At 46.3% G+C, this 17,955-nt stretch overlaps 1 protein-coding gene across 3 annotated transcripts in view; it reads right to left on the reverse strand.

The window, feature by feature from the left end:
• Positions 1-15,475, reverse strand: part of nphs1 (NPHS1 adhesion molecule, nephrin) — a 66,246-nt gene extending 50,771 nt beyond the window's left edge. For 2 of the 3 annotated variants that reach the window (XM_076976338.1, XM_076976337.1), the window contains exons 1-4: positions 15,354-15,475; positions 12,230-12,321; positions 5,949-6,143; positions 4,050-4,172 (exon numbers count right to left, since the gene is read on the reverse strand). In XM_076976338.1, the coding sequence (XP_076832453.1) occupies positions 4,050-4,172; positions 5,949-6,143; positions 12,230-12,293 (382 nt within the window). In that variant the 5' untranslated portion in view covers positions 12,294-12,321; positions 15,354-15,475. Of the gene's footprint in view, positions 1-2,679; positions 2,959-4,049; positions 4,173-5,948; positions 6,144-12,229; positions 12,322-15,353 lie in introns of those variants that run through there. The other variant, XM_076976339.1, reaches the window with a different exon arrangement.
• Positions 15,476-17,955: the final 2,480 nt, after the last annotated feature.

Genomic DNA, 17,955 nt, shown 5'->3' on the forward strand with positions numbered 1-17,955 from the left:
CACACCCAGTGGAAGGAGGCACTGGGCACTTATGAACCATTCATCTACACCCAAGCACCCCACAGCCCCTTATCACACCCCAGAAAGCAACGGAGACTACTTCGACATGTAAGTGCACACATACATATGCATGTAGGCGCGCACACACACACACACACACACACACACACAGTCACCACATGAGCAAATATGCTGCTTAATAGCTCTGCACAAGCATACATGCGATGTCTCAGAAAGCTTGAGTGTGCATGAATGTACACACACACACACAGATGCAGACACACACACACATCTATACAACACCCCCCCCCCCCCCCAAACAAGCACACCCACACAGCCGTTATGGGGGCTCAGGTGCACCTTTTGAAGCTGAAAGCTATTGAAGCAGGTCCCTTTCCTCTGGTTCTGCTGTCCTCTCCTTTCTCTCACTACCCCACCATACCCACCCCCTCCCCACCCCCCCACCCCTTCTTTTCATCTCATCTCCTCCTCTTCTATCCACTCGTGTCCCTCTCTCCCCTGCTCCTCACCTCTCCTCTCATCTCTCCCCTCTCCACGTGGTGGGCGAAGAGGAGCAGGTGTGTCTGAGAGAGGACTAGTGATAGCAAACACCCCCCCCCCATCCCTGCCCCTCCCCTCTCGGGTCTGCTGGACCCACAGAATGGACGACTGCAGTAACTGCGTGAATAACTGGACAAAAGGCGCTCGGCAGGGCTGTATCTTTTATGCCCGGGCCTGAGGCCGGATCCGGTACAGATGTGGCGCGTCAGGTCCATAGAGCCCTGGCAACACCGGAGATCGGTGGCGGGCAGACGAGGACGCAGACGAGATCTGATGCCGATTCCAGCTCGCCTGGAGCGCCATGCATCACGGTTTTGGCCGCACGAATCCTTAAAGCTCTTTAGCACACGCCATTGCAACATTGCAGGTTTCCCTGGCGTGTTTCTATGCCAACACTGTTTGGGCCATCGTTCATTGTAAAGAATTTCATTTGCTTGACGAAAAGACGTCTGGAGACCGCTACAAGGCTAAAACCTGGCGGCGCATATCCGTTTGCTAACCCATCCAGTTCCACATCACGCACGAATCGCGAAGACGAGACGGCCGCGTTTCGCTGGATTGGGCGGGCCTTCGTGACCCGGGTGCGACAGACCCCTAACGGCACACGTCAGAGACGCAGGCAAGGGGGAGAAAACCCCACGCGCAGTTCTCTTCAGAACATCTCACCGCGCAGCGCGAGCAGAGACAGCTATTGACGCGCTGGCCTCGCCCCTACCCGCCAGCTAGCACGGGGTGATTCATCTTGAATTAGCCCATTATAAAACATATCACATGGACACGGGGAATCCAATTAGGGTCCTGCCTCATCCTTTACTCCCTTTTTCTCTTTTCTTGCCTCTCCACTCCCCCTAGTAAAGACATTATGCCTTTGGATTAGATTTGGGAAGGTGGATTTAAAGCATGGCGCGGCGGCTGGCGAGCACGAACCAAACGGTGCAGGGGAGGATGGGAAATTAACACCACCACAGATGAAAAAAAACCCACCTCAGACAAATGAAACCAAGCGCAAGCTCAACATAGCTATTAGGCTCCTCTACGCTTCCTGGAAATGATTCCGCCGGTCATGGCCTCTGGCTGCAGCACTGACATACAGGAGTTAAATTAAGACTTAAATTAAGGTGTAGATGATTCTGGTTAGCTGTAGACACTGCATAATACTTCCACGACGCCACTGGTACGGGGTTTTGGGATTAGATCCTCATGTAAAAACATTAAAGGCCCAAACTTGCCTGTCCGTTGAACTTTTTTTCATTCCCATTTTCCATCCGATCCATTTGATTGTATTATGACGAACACGGATATACTGCACCGTGCAGGTTTGACATCGTTATCGTGTTCCTTCGGAACATTACCCATGTATCTGGTACTGCCTTTAACATACCAGGCTGGAAACTTCCAGCCAACTGAAAGTATCGAGGCATCTGGCTTTAAAAAAAAAAATAGCGAGAGTAAAAGCAATTCCATCATAATTTTCACACTTTTACAACTCACGTCACAACTCACAAGGCAGCCATGCTGGGGATTACCGACCTGCAGTCCCCTCTAGTAGCTTTGGCTCCTCTGAAAAATGATGTGGAGAAAATCCCTGAGCAAGTCGTTTTGAGTTAGACCATTTCAGAAGCAAAATACTTTTTTTTTCCTTCAATATAACTCTGCATTACAGAACTGAAAGAAGAGATTTTTTTCAGGGTGTTTTTCTGTTTGAATTAAAGCATACACAACCAAACGTTTGCAATACCAAACAAACAATGCCTTGTCACGGGTGCTTAGGCACTGACCTTTCATCTTGGAAATCAAACTATTTTTGAGGATCAATCTTCAAATTTTAAAGGACAAAGGCATTAAAGAAAGAAAGAGCTTCGCCTTTCTGTCTGCCGTCGTGGACACATGGACATGTTTGCAAATCTGTCGTCGAGGGTGATGAATGTGTGAGCCACGCGGCTGGCACAGAGGCATGTGTGAGGGAGATTGTGTCATACTCTCTCTCTCTCTCTCTCTCTCTCTCTCTCTCTCTCTCTCTCACTAGTCTCTGTGATGTCACTTCAACCTGCTCCTTTCCCAGGCTGCACAAAAAGGCAGTCTGAGTCACCGCGGTAACCCCACTCACCCTCCACTTACAAACACGTGCTCCCGAACTCCATCGGTCTGACTTGCTTGATCACCCCCCCACGGGTGGTGCAGCCTCCAGCCATAGCTGTGTGCCCCGCCCTGGGCCTGGATCACCCCGCCCGGGTTACGCACACGCCGCAGTCGTCTTCCGGCCCGCCGTGCAGGAGCGAGCACGACTGAAACGACCCATCGTCAGAGTGCACGAACCTCCCGGTTGGGCCAGCGACCCGTGGAACGGAACGGGTGTGCTGTTACTGAACTGATCGTACAAGACCTGGACTGCCAACGAGCTTGTCAGGAAGTGCACATTTCCTGGATGAAGTGCACATTTCCTGTCTGTGCCCCTGTCACCCCCAACCCCTCCCTCTCCCGTCACTGGAGGCAGCGGACTAGACAACTAGCTGGTGACAGATACAGAGCGCATGTACAGGGATGCCGAGGGATAACGCCACTGGCAGCCCGAGCTTCCTGTGAGCAGAGGCATCTAATTCAAGGAAGGAAACAATGAAAGAAATATAAACAAAGTTGCTGGTACCATTGCACAAACCTATGCGAACGGAGGGCCTTTCCGCACACACTCCACACTCCACACACTCCAAACGCACACAGACGCCCACAGACACACAAACAAGCCCGAGAAGTCCACCACTCCCGAGCATCTGTCACACACTTCCTGCTGAGGGGCTGCTCTCGCCTCACCAATCACACCGACATACAGGATTTAGGCAGCAATGACTCACAAAGAGCAGAGACGGCTTACGGGCAGGATGAGACCCAAAGGCAGATTCAGCCGACGCTCGGAGCCTTAAAGAAACCCGGCACCCCATAGCGCCACAGGGGAAGGCGGAGCTCAACCACTGTAGGGCGGGCCCTGATGGCATGCGTGGGCGGGGCTTGGGAGGAGGCGTGCCCTACCTTCGCCTTCCCAAGCTGCGATTTTGAAATCGTCCACCAGTTAAACGAAGCAGGGCCTCTCAACACACGGAAGACAGTCTAAGCCGGCTGACACGTGGTAAAGGGCTACACACCAGTGCCCGCTGACATTCCAGCACAAACCGGATGAGTCCAAAATCAGTACTCGCCTAATAGAGGCTAATCAGCCATTCCTATCTATCACACGACAGTCCAAAACCAGGGGCTCAGACAGGACTGTCCTCCGTACTCTATAGACACCCTATGTCTCATTAGTATCCCGAATGTAGCCGCAAAAAAATAAAAAAATAAAGTGACAATGTGTGTCACCCTATCAGTGTGCACAGAGCTATTAGTGGTCCAGGCTGAGCTATCTGTCATTGCTAAAGTTGACCCGTGCTTCTCTAGTGTCCTCCCTGCTATTAACCCCCCCTCCCCCCATGGCAGCGAGCATTGGTTCTGCTTACTCTGCACATTGATCCACACGGTGCGAGAAATGATGGGCTGACTGCTTTTGGACCGGCTCACTTGGCACTCGTAGGGGGAGTCGTCTTCCAAGCGTGCGTCTTCAATCTGGAGATGGTATTGGCCTTCAGTAGAGTGGGAGAAATCGGTGCCCGGAGAAAGAGAGAGAATCAGAGAACGACAAAGATTTCCTCATGCCAAGAACCTAGAAGAAATGGCATTTTATGGAGAGCCAGTTAGGGCACAGACAGACTTCATTAATTGTGGACTGTAAACAGACTGTTTTACAGTTGTTTCTCAGCTGTTTTCAAATACTTCCATTAACATCAATTTGAACATCCACGTGAACAGCCCTGCAATTTTATGTTATTAAAGCCAAATCATACATCCAAACTGACAAATCGCATGACTAAATTAGCATGAATGAATTATAATTTCTGGGATTTGCGTGAAATGCTAGCCTAATATCACAAAATATTACGTTACATGTAAGGACCTCACTTTGTCGATTGTGTCCTTTTGCGTTCTGTTTATTATATTTGTTATATGGTTCACCAGTTGGATATTGTGCCACTTGTCTGTAACAATAAATAACTTCTCCTCAAGGTCCATGCAAGCAGTTTGAGCTTATAACATTTTTTTTCTTTGTCCCTTCTAAAGAAAACTTGGATGCAGAAAATAGTATCTCAGTATGACAACCACTGCAGCTGGATGAAGTAGGAGGTGTCAACCAAGCTGGCAAGATAATTAACACCAACCGGTAGCAATTTTCGGATCTGTGCTATCATGGAGGGAGAAGGAGGCACTTTAGAATTATTAATGATTTTCCACTCTCTTGAAATTGCACTTAGTAAATGCTGCAATGATGTTTGTGTCAAGGATGTTTTTGAGCTGGTGCATGTGTTTATGAGAGACCAGTAATTATGCATCTGACATCCAACATGAGATGCTGACAAGAACCCTTTCATGCATTCATTTCTTGTCCCAAGCGGGCGTGTGACCATGCACTCACATATCTGAGAAGAATTTTGTGTTTCAGAAAAGAAAAAAAGAAAACGGTCATGTATCAATTGTATTCATGTCTCCTTGTGTTCATATCTTGTTGCAAAACCATTTACCCTATAAAAAAAATACCATAACCCACATAACGATTTAATTTCAACTGTTATGCTCTGAGTCACACAATGAAATTAGCATTGAATTAAAATCTCATAATCTCAAAACCCATGTCAGGGTAAAACTACTCTAGGAACTATTTTACTGTGCAAATACCCATTGGCATTGTGGTTAGCAACCTGGCTGCTGTGTCTTCTACTGAAAAGCATGAGTGGGCCCCGTTTCTTAGCTCGGCCTTTTAATTACAAACGGCTTTTTATAGGTATCGTCCGCCTCTCTGGCTACATGCACCACTCAGTGGTACAACCCACCAAGCACTGAACTCAATTTCCCCTTATTTGGTTCTAATGGCTGATAAGGGTGGGCATGATTCGGAGCTGTTTTTGTGCAGGCACTCGTGCACGGAGAGAAAAAGAACAGCTCATTTCTCAAACCAGTCCCCAGTGCTCAAATTAGAATCTCCTTTGTTAGCGTTTCACTAAGCTGCTTTCAGAGAACAATGCTTATGGGATTCCGTGGTTCCGGTGGCTGCGTAAAAAGCTATCAATGACTCGAGCACATGCCTAAATGAGAATATTACTAAAATATCTGTTGTCAGCCACAGATTTTAATAATTATTATAGGGAAGCAATATTGAGCACCAAATAAGCCACAGGAATGCATTCATTCCAAAACGACACATTTAGTGTTCCTACAATGAAATGTGCAGACATGTTTATTGGCTGTTTCTCCCAGTATGGCCTTTCAGTCACCAGCATTAGTGCTTTCTGGTCCTCGGGCCTCACCTCGGCTCTCGTCGCCGAACATGGTGTAGCGCGGGTGGCCGGGCAGGGACCTGTGTGGCCCGAGCAGCAGGCCATCCTTGGCCCACTGAACGGAACCGGAGACCCGAAGCACCTCGCACTTGAGTAGAACTGTGGCCCCTGCCCTCACCGTTACGTTCTGGGGCTCCATCTTGAACGCCTGCTGCCCACACGCACCTGCAGGAGGGGGGCGGGGTAAGAGATAAATAGAGAGAGAGAGGGAGAGAAGGAAAGAAAGAGAGGGAGAGAAAGAAGGAGAGAAAGAAGAAGCAAAAGAGTGAGAGGGGTGGAGAGAGAAAGAGAGAGGGAGAGAAGGAAAGGAGAGAAAGAGAGAGATGGAGAAAAAGAGAGAGAGAGAGAGAGATGGAGAGAAAAAGAGGGAGAGGTGGGAAACCAGGATAGGAAAGGAAAGGAAAGCGAGGGAGAGACAAAGAGAAAAACAGTATATACTTCAATCTTTATTCTTGAGAGAGCCTTGAGTCTCCTCACTTGATGAGATTATCTTCTGGTGCACAAAAGCTATCTATTATTTATTCAGCTATACCTGATATTTTGAACAGCTGAGATGTCAGGTATATGACATCATAATATTACAACAACCTAAATGCACCAATGAAATGTTGCCAGCAGAAACTTTCTCCATGAGTTCACCAGCACACGGAATACTTACATAATTGCTTTAGTATGCATTAGCTTTAGAAATAATCTCCTGATGCATCCTTTCACAGAGGTCCAGCGTTTGCCCTGAACCGAGACCCTTACACGTCCGAACGATCCTGCATTTCCTCATTAAATTACCCATATTAAGCATGTCGTGTCTGGCAACCAGAAGCGCTAAGCAGGAAGAAATGCAGCTCTTTCCCCAGAGAGGAGAGCGAGCCACTCTGTGGCACGAGGACCCGCCTTAGCGTTGCCTTCACTATCCCTCATCCGCGTGTATGTTTTATTGATGGCAGATTGGAAGCAATTCGGCTCCGCAAATGAGTCAATAAAGTAATTACTGTGAATTAAATCTCTCCTGGGCAGGGATGGAGAAAGGATGGAGGTGGGGGTGGTGGGTGGGGTTTGGGGGAGGGGGGGTATGGTAGAACCACACTCCCTCTCGCCGTTTTTCTTCACAGTCAACGTGCCATCAAGCCAATATTCACTGGGAAGAATGATGACCGGGGGTTGAGGAACCCTAATTCGTCAAGAGTGGGCCGTGCTTGGACAATTTGTCTAACAGTCGTCGACTGAACGCTCAGCGGTTCAAATCTGACTTGTAGCCATCATAAACATGATTTAAATCCATAACACAGTTGAGCGCTGTCTGGAGATCTGGTAAATATCGCTTCACACAAGTATTGCGTTACATATGGAGAAATATGGCACGTGTTGAAAAAAGGCGGTGACTGATAATTGTGTTTGCTGATGCTTACTGCTTAAGTGGTTACTTAACACCATTTCTCTCTCATAATTACACCCACTGTCTTGTTCACATGCTGTGCTGAATATTTTGTGTATTAATGTGTTACTATAAAATGAGCTATGCATTATTTTAAGTGCACTCCATTGTACCTTAGGCAATTTAGAGCAACCCAACCTATATATGGTTTCGATGCATCCAGAAACAACAGGTTGAATTTGTATGTATGGTGAAAACATCAAGACTGAGAATGGCTGGCTCCAATAAGCACAGGAAAGAGGTCGCGTAACATGAAAAGCACAGCTGGTTTCTCTTTTCTTATAACCAGTTTGATTTCAACATTAGTTAGTGAGCTAATAAGTAAGGTTATGGTCTTATAGACTCACTTATAATTCAAACCACAGTCTGGCTTGTTTTCTGGGTTTATGGCTGTCCACCTTATCGTCTCAATGACCCAATAAACTATAACGTTATCGAAGTATTCAGTGCAAATCTTTAGAACTATATTGTTGAAACATGGGGCATTGGGACAGAAACACGTTAACATGTACCAAGCAACATTAGCGCCACCCTGATCCATATAGCTAATAGCGTTTGCCCCTGCGTGGATCAAACGTGTAGGGTTCATGCTTCACAGTTTCAGTGAATAAGAGTTTGGCCATTTTACAAGCTTCTTGTGCATATTTCTTAAATATGGAATATTTGCTGGCCTGACTCCAAGACAGCTAGGTAAAGTGAACTAAAGTAAATACCGTAGTCCACTTCTGAATGACTTAATAATGAATGCAAATAATAATTTAACTAATGGATAGTATAGTAAATTAATTAACGGTGAGGCCTTAGTTGAAATATGTTTAAACCCTATAGGGATGATATAGGATGTGTTTTAGATCTTCGTCCTTGAAAAGACTTCCATATCACACAGAAACATAATATAAGCCACAAGTATCTCTGGCTGTGGCACTAATGATATTCCATCACAGAACTTGTGCAGATTCGTGATATCTGCTTTCTCGAAGGCAGCACGTGTTAACACTACTCGTGAGTAGCGTATGCAGAAAGGCTGAAGTATACAGTGATTTCAGCTTGACATTTGACAGTGATGAGTTGAACTCCACTAGTCTTCTTTAGAAAGGGAGTCGCATTTATAAAATTGCATTAAAACCGTACAAGAACAGCGTGAGCCAAGATTTCCCCCTGTAAGGCTCGTTCCGACACCACGACTGTCAGGGTTCTTCTTCTATGATCAACGCTGGCATGCTGCCCCTAAGTGTTTAATCTTGTGCTCATCCAGCAATACTTTCAATATACCAACAGATGCTAGAAGGGAACATAATGCATTTTACCTTTGTGTTCCTCGAACATCCTACCTGAAGGTAAATTTTATTGACCACACAACACTGTGGACATTCTGAACATGGTGGAGAAGACAAAGAATGTTACTTGAGTGATCTGGTTTTATATTCAGCCTACTTATTGTCAGATCGTTTCCAATATCTTGGATAGCATGTGTTGAGCAAGTTACTACAGAGAACTATGGTACTGTTCTCATACAGTCGGGGAAGAATAGGCCACCACTGGCTGTAGGTCTATATATGATGACATATCTGCCTGAAAAATCCATTCAAATCAGACCAGTTCAAGGCAGGAAGAGGAAGTGGAAGAGGAAGAGGAAGCTTACACTTACAATAGTCACATCCTGCTTGGCTGTCTGCCTAACCATCAAATAATGTGGATTCATAGAAACATCATCTAATTTGGAGACTTTGTACAACGAATGAAGGGAGGACAATAAGAAAGAAAGGAAAATATAAACATTTGGGCCCACGATAACTGGGTATCAGCATGAGACTGCTGCACTAGCTTCGTTTTGTATGAGTTTCTCTTTTAGGTGTTCTCCTGTGTCTCCTTTGATAAGATGTTCCTCTCAACACCACTGCGGCTCCTCCATAAGATTACAATTTAGCATCCGTGTGATCGCGTGCACGTGCCCTGGTCTTTCAGGGACACAGAAAAAAACAAGAAACAAAAACACAAACAAAACAAACCGAAAGCGCCTCCCGCTCCCCATGTGAGAGCTGTGCGTACCGGAGAGACCGTGCAACCCCCTCGACCCTCTTTTGAACCAATAACACACTCCGGCGTGCCATGGAGCACGCTTGGCTGAGCCCACAAGCCCGGACGAGGGCACCGGGAGCCTTCGCATCAAGGCTGCGTCAGTCACCTCACGTCAGACTTGAAGGGCGCAATCGGACACGGGCGACAAACCGAAAAAGAAAAAAAAAAAGTATTAGCATAATGTTTACATAAATGAATACGCAAATGGATGTAAGATAATCAGTGTGGCGCATTCAAATAGGGCTATACCCCCCCCCCCCCCAGCTGCCTGAGAAGAACAGATAGGAAAGATGTGTCAAACGCACACCCAGCTCAGAATCCAAGTCCTGACATGCCGCTTTGACATCTTATTCGAACCAGATAATACCGTAAATCGCGCTGCCAAATCTGACTTTCAATCTGCACCAGGCGCGGCAAAAGTATGGTCTTGGATAGAGGATCCCCTAGACCGCCCTTCATACAATGTGTGACATTTTATTATCTTCTCACTACCGAGGTCCAAATCGCCTCAGATCTTAATAATCGCCATTGTTTGTCTGTTTTTTTTTAAAAAGGTTACTGATTAAATTCACAAATTATTCTAAAGTCACTATCAGATCCCAAAATGCTCCAATGCTTACGATTCCACTGCCATGCGTTTAATGGTTGGCTTATGTCACACAAGCCCACTAAATGAAACGGACTGGTTTGTTTCTTTAAACATGTCATGATTTGAGCATTTCAAATCCTGAATCTCTAAATGTGAATTCTCCCCAACCACACAGCTGTTATCTGCCTAATTAGAGTTTTAGCTCAGCCTATGCGATATTTTTGGTGAGATTTAAGTTAAGTAAAGGGACATTCAAGGCATCGTTGCTTGCTGTGTGGTCTTTCTGAAACATGGTAACCTGAAACGGCATGTTTGAACACGGAGCTACCTAATTAAAATGGACTTGGCAGAGCAGATAGCATTTCCAGCATGACACGCACATTATCATCAAAAACGGGTTTGTTTTCCTCGACTCTCTGCAGTGGTAAATCCGGGGACGTCAACTCTAAGTCAAAACTTCTGATCACCCCAACTCAGCGAGTACCACTCCCTTCATCTTCCTCAGCAGGGAAAACAAAAGGATACTTTGATTTCTCAAAACAAACACATGGAAATGAGGTACACACATAATATACAGGCCTGTTGTCCTTCACGTATACAGAGATCAGCTGTATCCGAAATGCCTGTGTGTACTCAACATGTTCGATAATACTTAAATCACAATAATAGTTACAATATTACTGTGTATCATGAGCTGTTAGGAAGGTATGACAAGCGTATTGGTATCGATAGTATTACTGGATTTGGGTAACATAGTCAAGTTGAAGGATTGATTGATCTGTCATGTCACATCCTACTCACGTCTCAGATAATTGACCACCTCAATATTTAGTATGGGAGCAAATTTACCCGTAGACACTGTGCATCTCCCGTCTGATTAACAAAGCCCAAACACAACCAACACTAAAACTCTATTAGTTGATTGCATCATTTTTTCATGATCCTTTTTGGTATAAAACCAGACCTGCATGTTGAGATGGAGGGCAGCTGGGGTCTCTCATCAATGCAATTGTTATGGAGAATTTGCAATTTATTTCCAGGAAATTAAAATGATAATGGTAATATATCTCTAGCCTCCATCAGAGAATCCTTCTAAAAGCTGTTGCAACACGAGCCTACAGTATGAAAGGGTATTGTTGTATAGTTCCATCTGATCTTTGTTTATTTTTTATTGTATTATTGTATTATTAGTATTATTGTATTATTGAATTATTATTATTTTGAGATCAGTTCAAAAGGTTAATTATGCAGTTCAAATAATCACTACAAAATCAAATTTATATATGTAAAAAAAAAACAGTCACAGAATCTCTTTGAAGGTTCTAGAGTCCATACCTGGCAAACCTGATTATGTTGTTTGCAGTATCCTGGCAACACGGCAGAACCAGGCCACGCCTCCATGCCTGGCCTCCGGGCTGTGGCATCCGATTGGGCCGGATTGGACAGCTGGTGCGCGACTGTGCATGACCGCCCGGTGACCGTGAGCTAAAGCAGCGTGGGGGCCGGCGAGTGGAGGCGTGGGCCCGCACCTGGAGCTTGGCCACAAAGGTCCCGCTCATCGGGACAAACAGCCGCGGCGGGAGGGGCGGGTCCGGGCCTCTCGCCCGTTGTGTTCGGAAAACCGCGGCTCGGACGAAAAACAGGCTCCCAGTGAAGCTGTAAACAGCTTTGACATATTCTTTGAATTCATGTCCAGTTTGGGTGTGATATTCACAAGGGTTGTGGGGTCTTTTCCTGTCCACCTTTAAGTGTTGCCTGCTTAAATGGACCCGGTTTTAAAGCCGACCGGACCAAAGCAGACTGAAATGCGAAATCTCATGGTTGGCATTAAGATGCGGAAGTCTCATGGTTAGGGCTTCGTTGACAGCAGTTGCTCTTTATGGTACCTCTCACATCATCACTAGAACGACGTACCATTGACAAAAATTGCAGAGTGCGAATCTTTTTTCCCCTCCAGTAGTACATATATAGGAGGCAATTCACAAGGAATTTGCTATATTGAGTCATTTTCTACCAGCAAAATGCTGTCTTAGACAGTGATCGAATTTTACTACCCAGATATGTGAAACTCCTACACACCACTTGAGCACAGTGGTATGACACAGTGTGTGTACGCTGCCGTCTCCAGTATGAGTGCCTGCGTCTTCTTACCTTGGAAATGAACGAGGAATGGGAGAACACCACCACAAAGGAGAAGCATGAGCAACACAGCCATCTCATCCAATCACAGGCCAGCAAATATCCTGCAAAAATCACCCACACACACGCAAACACACGCACGCACACATGCGCACACACGCTCACACACAGGTAAAGGAGTGAGACGCAGAGACACATATTTCACAGGAAGAACACAGGCCTGCATAAGGTCAGAAGGCTTTTCCACTCAGATGGCCTGAATCTTGCATTGTCTGTTTTGGGAGTTTAGAAAACTCTAAACAGGTTCAAGACAGTGAGAGAGAGAGAGAGAGAGAGAGAGAGAGAGAGAGAGAGAGAGAGAGAGAGAGAGAGAGAGAGAGAGAGAAAGAGGGAGAGAGACAGAGAGAGAGAGAGAGAGAGAGAGAGACAGAGAGAGCTGAACTGGTATTTCTTCAGGAGCCTGAGGGACCAGTATGCCAGTGCGGGTCTAGCACTCTCTTCAGTACTGGAACCATTATAAGATACTTCACACTCCTCTGCCTGCTTCACCTCTTGACTCTATCGGCCAATAGCGGACTCACCTAAAGGCAGACCACAGGCCACCATGGAACAAATAAGAGTGATTCACTTAATTAAAAACCAAATGCTCCACCATGGAAGTGAAGGAAGAGTGGTGAAGAGTGTTGGCTCTTTCAGGCATCTCCCACTGGCCATTAGTTGCACTTCGACGGGCCTTGATAAGACTTTAGCTCACAGCCAATTATTCTCTGTGCCTAGCAGATGTTGAGCCTCAACGCCACGACAATTTCATCCTTCACAGCTTTACAGAGTGAAGGAGGCTGCTCACATTCAACTCTTTCTTACCCATGCCTCTGTTTTCGTTATTCTCTTTCCTTCCCCTCTCTCTCTATTTCTCTCTCTCTCTCTCTCTCTTTCTCTCTCCCTCTCATTCCCTTTCTAATACCAAGCTGTGGGTTCAGCCTGCAAACACGATGCAACCCTAAGCAACGGTCTTTAATATCTGGATGGCAGGCTGAACATATGACTGTACCTGAGCTACTGGATTTGCTGGGCAAATGAAATGTTCGTAACCTGTTTCTGGCCTGGTGCCCTGACTGAAAGAACACAGTGCTCCTTTTCTCAGGAAGAAAGAATGACTATGTTTTGCCGTCTGGGGATCGGAAGGGATCTGGATCCATCAGCAGCTCCAAGAGCCAAATGACTCAGCAGATTCATTCAGGATCTGTAATGAGATATTGGCCCAGGTCTGCCTGACCTCCCAACACCTCAGGACCTAAGCACAAACGGCCATTTTAATTGCTGGAAAAATGTCGCCACCACACACACCAAAGGAAATTAATTACCCCTCCCACACACACACACACACACCTTCCCAGTTTTGTTCTGTTTGCGTGTCTTGTTATGCTGTGCTGGAATATTCATTCAGACAGGTACAAAAGGGGAGAAGAGGAAGGAGCTTCAATTCGTGGCAAAAGAAACAGCAGCACACCACGCGCCCGGCTGTCCGCGCGCAGACAACACAAAGACCAAACACCCCACACTCTGATAAACAAACAACCAGCCGCTTTAAAGCTGAAAACATAATACAGACAGTGACAGATGGATGGCTTAAAATACAGACCAAGACGCAAACAGTTGCGTTCCATATGCTTTTTTTTCTACTCTTCATAAACTTCGATTCGAAATGTGTCTGCGACTATCAGAATATGCATCACTCGTGGCAGATAAGGTCTACGCCACTGTAATCTGTTTAGACACCAGCCTGCTGTGTCAATACGCTTTCTGCGAGCTATTAAGTCTGCCAGCGCACGCCGCAGCTACGGCGTAGCCCACACATCCCCCGTTTTCTGCTTTCATAATGCCTTCTGACCTCGTCTCTTTCTTTTCAGTCGGGGGGGATGAAAGTTCGATCTGAAATTTGATTGGCTGGCGGGAGGCGAGGCGAAGCTCCGACCAGCCCAGGCCTCTGGCGCGTGACCCCCCGTCACGTGAATTTTAATGTCTCCTTTCTCCGCGACGCCCGACAGACCGTTGCTGCCTAGCGTGGGCCTATTTGATGTGGAAGTCCCATGAAATCAAGAGAGGTCCAGAAAATGAAGTTTTCACTCCTCTGCGCCCCTGGGACAGACAGACAGGCAGGCGGATACGTGTCTGCACACACCTCTCCCCTCTCCTCAGATCCCCGTGTCGGCCCGCAAGTTCACTAACGTGGCATGCCGCATTTCCTCTTTCTTTCCCAGTATACAGTATGAAATAGAAATGAGAAAAAAAAAAACGATGCTAAGGTTTACTTCAGAGATGAATAAAAAATGACTGCTCGATCCATTTGAATTGAGCAGTGTGCTATTTACCACAAGTTTGTCTAAACCAACTCAGACAAGTAAAGGCAAAAAAACAGGCTGCACAGTCATCCGAGGTAACAAATCGACAAAAGAGTTAATGGAGTGGAAGTAGACATCAAGGCGTGGGATGCCTTATGAATGATGACGTTCTGCTAAAAGATAACTATAACCATTTACAGTATATACATTAAAATGATTTTGCCCATCAAATTATGCAGGACGCAGTAATACAAATTGACTGTTTCATTCACAGCAGTCCTGACACAGGCCTCTTGAAGCCGATAATTGAGACACCCACTGAGTCTGTCCCCGGCTAGAATAGAAGCACAGTTACTACGCAGTTTGTGTTCTGTTTGCTGCCGTAAAATCTTTACAATTCGCCCTTGTACTTTTGACTTCCACACAGGCAAACTTGCCCTCCCCTCCTCTCTCCACCTGTTGTAGAGACAACTCAGAATTGATAGAGAGATGGGAGAAAGATGGGGAGGGAGAGAGAGAGAGAGTGAGAGAGAGAGAGAGAGAGAGAGAGAGAGAGCACAAGGTCCTTTCAACTCCTGTTACCTCACTCTTACCTGCCTTCTGAGAAAATGTAGAGAGACAGACATGAGTCTCCTGCAGATTGTGTGTGTGTGTGTGTGTGAGTGTGTGTGTGTGTGTGTGTGTGTGTGTGTGTGGGGCAGTCGGGGGGGGGGGGGTGTGGCAGAGAGAGGAAGAGGGGTTTCGGAGTCTTTGAGCGAAGCAAAAGGATTTGCATGAGAGCGAGTGTAGCTCACCTGTAGATGAGTGACGGTGGTGTTGGCGGTGTCTCCAGTCCTGGCTCTCGGGAGCACCTCTCCGTCTTGCCTGGTGTGGAGAGCACTCTTAGAGTGTGCACTCCTCCTCAGATGGCAAGCACGCCGGTGGGACTTCCTTAAACTCACTCCCTTTTCTCCTTGACAGCTTCAAAATGATAAGGAGGATGGATGGAGTGAGGGAGGGATGTGTGTGTGTGTGTGTGTGTGTGTGCGTGTGTGTGTGTGTGTGTGTGTTTGTGTGTGTGTGTGTGTGTGTGTGTGTGTGTGTGTGTGTGTGTGTGTGTGAGTGTGTGTGTGTGTGTGTGTGTGTGTGTGTGTGTGTGTGTGTGTGTGTGTGTGTGTGTGTGTGTGTGTGTGTAGGGAATTGCAAGGAAACTGCTGACATAAAAAAAAACAACAACAACAACAAAAGATTCCCAGACCGTTCCCACACGAAGCTCCTGGCCTTTGCACATCAGTGCCCTCTCACTCCTTTAATGAGTCGCCTTTTAATAAACCTCCCAGATCCAGCACAGAAGAACCACCGGAATGGCCCAGCCAGCTGAGAAAGTCTTTCTTGGTAGGTGAACTCACCTCTCAAACAATATGCAAGAGTGCAGATCTTTTCGTATATTTACGTGTGTGCGTGCGAGTGGGTATGTATGTTGTGCTTGCATGCGCGAGAGTGTGTGTGTGTGTGTGTGTCTGTGTATGTGCGTGCATGTGTTTACCGTCTCTAAGCGTCAAGAAATTCAGACCCGCCAGACAGCCGCAGACACAAACGCAGGAGTCTCCATAGCCCCCAGTTTGTAACATTTATACCCATGCATAATAAATAAGACGGAGGCTATCCACTTCCCACACTGAGCCCTCAACTTCCCCTCCACTCACACACGCATTTCACACACAATTCGTCTTCCACATTTGAAATGTCCCCACTTCGTCTTCGCCCGTTTTTGCGTCTCCATGGATCTGCCGCTGGTGTCACTTTAGAAAAAAGCAGCCCAAATCTTCAGGGAGCCAGCAAGGGGGATTTTCTTCAGAGACGGGCGTAGCTGTTAAATACGGGACAAGATTTGCTACCATTCGGAGAAAATCACGTCTCCTGAGAAATTAACATCAAGAGACGAGAAAAATGGGAAAGTGATTTTCTGCCTGGTCGCTTACACGAGGTTTTCTGTTTATGTAAGAACATAGAATAAGCATGTTTACATATGTACGTAATGTACAGAGAAAGGAAAGAGTCAGACTTTTCTTGCCCAGTAATAACATTTACAGCTATTAATGTCATAAGATTGACATGTCAGAAAATACATATGGTATATGTCTTAAGTTAATGGACTTGAAAAGTATACATTTTACATCTCATGTAGATTTTTTTTTTTCATTAAAGCAATGTAGTTCTTTCAAATAAGACACATGGCTGACCCATATTTCTTAGCAAATGCAAATTAAGTGAAGTTGGAAAGTGCATTACTGATGTTTCATTTGTGTCATTAAAAGATTTTCTTTGTTAGCCAAACATGTGCTCGTCCAGGTAAAAGCAACCTAACCTAGCTAAGGGTAAGTATACATATATATATGTATGTGTGTGTGTGTGTGTGTGTGTGTGTGCGTGTGTGTGTGCATGTGTGTGTGTGAATGATATGTTATTTGAGTTCATTCATTTATTTTTAAATGAGCAAATGGTCAACTTTAAAGTGGCATATATATAAAAAAGCCTTAAAAAAACTTTAAGGCAAGTGAACATGCATCCAATTATGCAAACTAATTTGATAAACGTCAACACACTTTGTTTACTTAAACACCAAGCTAACAGTGAAACATTTCAAGCACTCAGCACAGCTCAGTCACAGGCGAAAATTACTTTAAAAAAGGGGAGGGGGGCGGGGGTCTGGATTTTATATATGATGCTATCACTTCCCCAAACAGCGTGTATATTTACACACACATACACACACACTCACACACACACCCCCGCCCCTGAAACGCGGTGGCCACGGTGCCCAGACAGATATATGTGTCACCGCCTGGCACTGCGTGGGAGTGCAGGGCTGTAAAATGTGGACAGGAGGGACAGTTGTGAACAGCTGCCAGCCGTTGTTTTGTCATTAAGCTCAGCAGCCTGGGGCCACAGAGGTTAATGCCCCTCGGCATGTGCCCGCAGCCCCCGCACGTCAACGCGCACACACCCCCCCGCCCTCCGCAGCCCGGGTGGAGCACTAGCGGGGCCTAGCACTAGCGCACGCCTGAGCACCGCGAGGGCCCACGGGGAGACGGGGAAAGAGGTAAGATGATAAAGGAAGACACCTGGGAGGGGGTGCAATGGCAGAGCAGGTGGGAAAGACAACTAAAAGCACAGGGAGGAGATCAAGATGGAGTTGGTGGAACAAGGGGGAGTGAACTAAAGCAGGGCCCAGGGAAAGCACTGGTGGCTGGAGCGCTGAGGTAAAAAGTGAGTTTACAAAAAGTCTTAAGAGAGAGTGAAAGTGTGAGCTAGAGAGAGTGAGAGTGTGAGCTAGAAAGAGTGAGAGCATAAGTTAGAGAGAGTGAGCACGTGGGCTAGAGAGAGTGAGAGCGTGAGATAGATAGTGAGAGCGTG

This window comes from Brachyhypopomus gauderio, chromosome 16 (assembly GCF_052324685.1).
Source record: "Brachyhypopomus gauderio isolate BG-103 chromosome 16, BGAUD_0.2, whole genome shotgun sequence".
Lineage (NCBI taxonomy): Eukaryota > Metazoa > Chordata > Actinopteri > Gymnotiformes > Hypopomidae > Brachyhypopomus > Brachyhypopomus gauderio.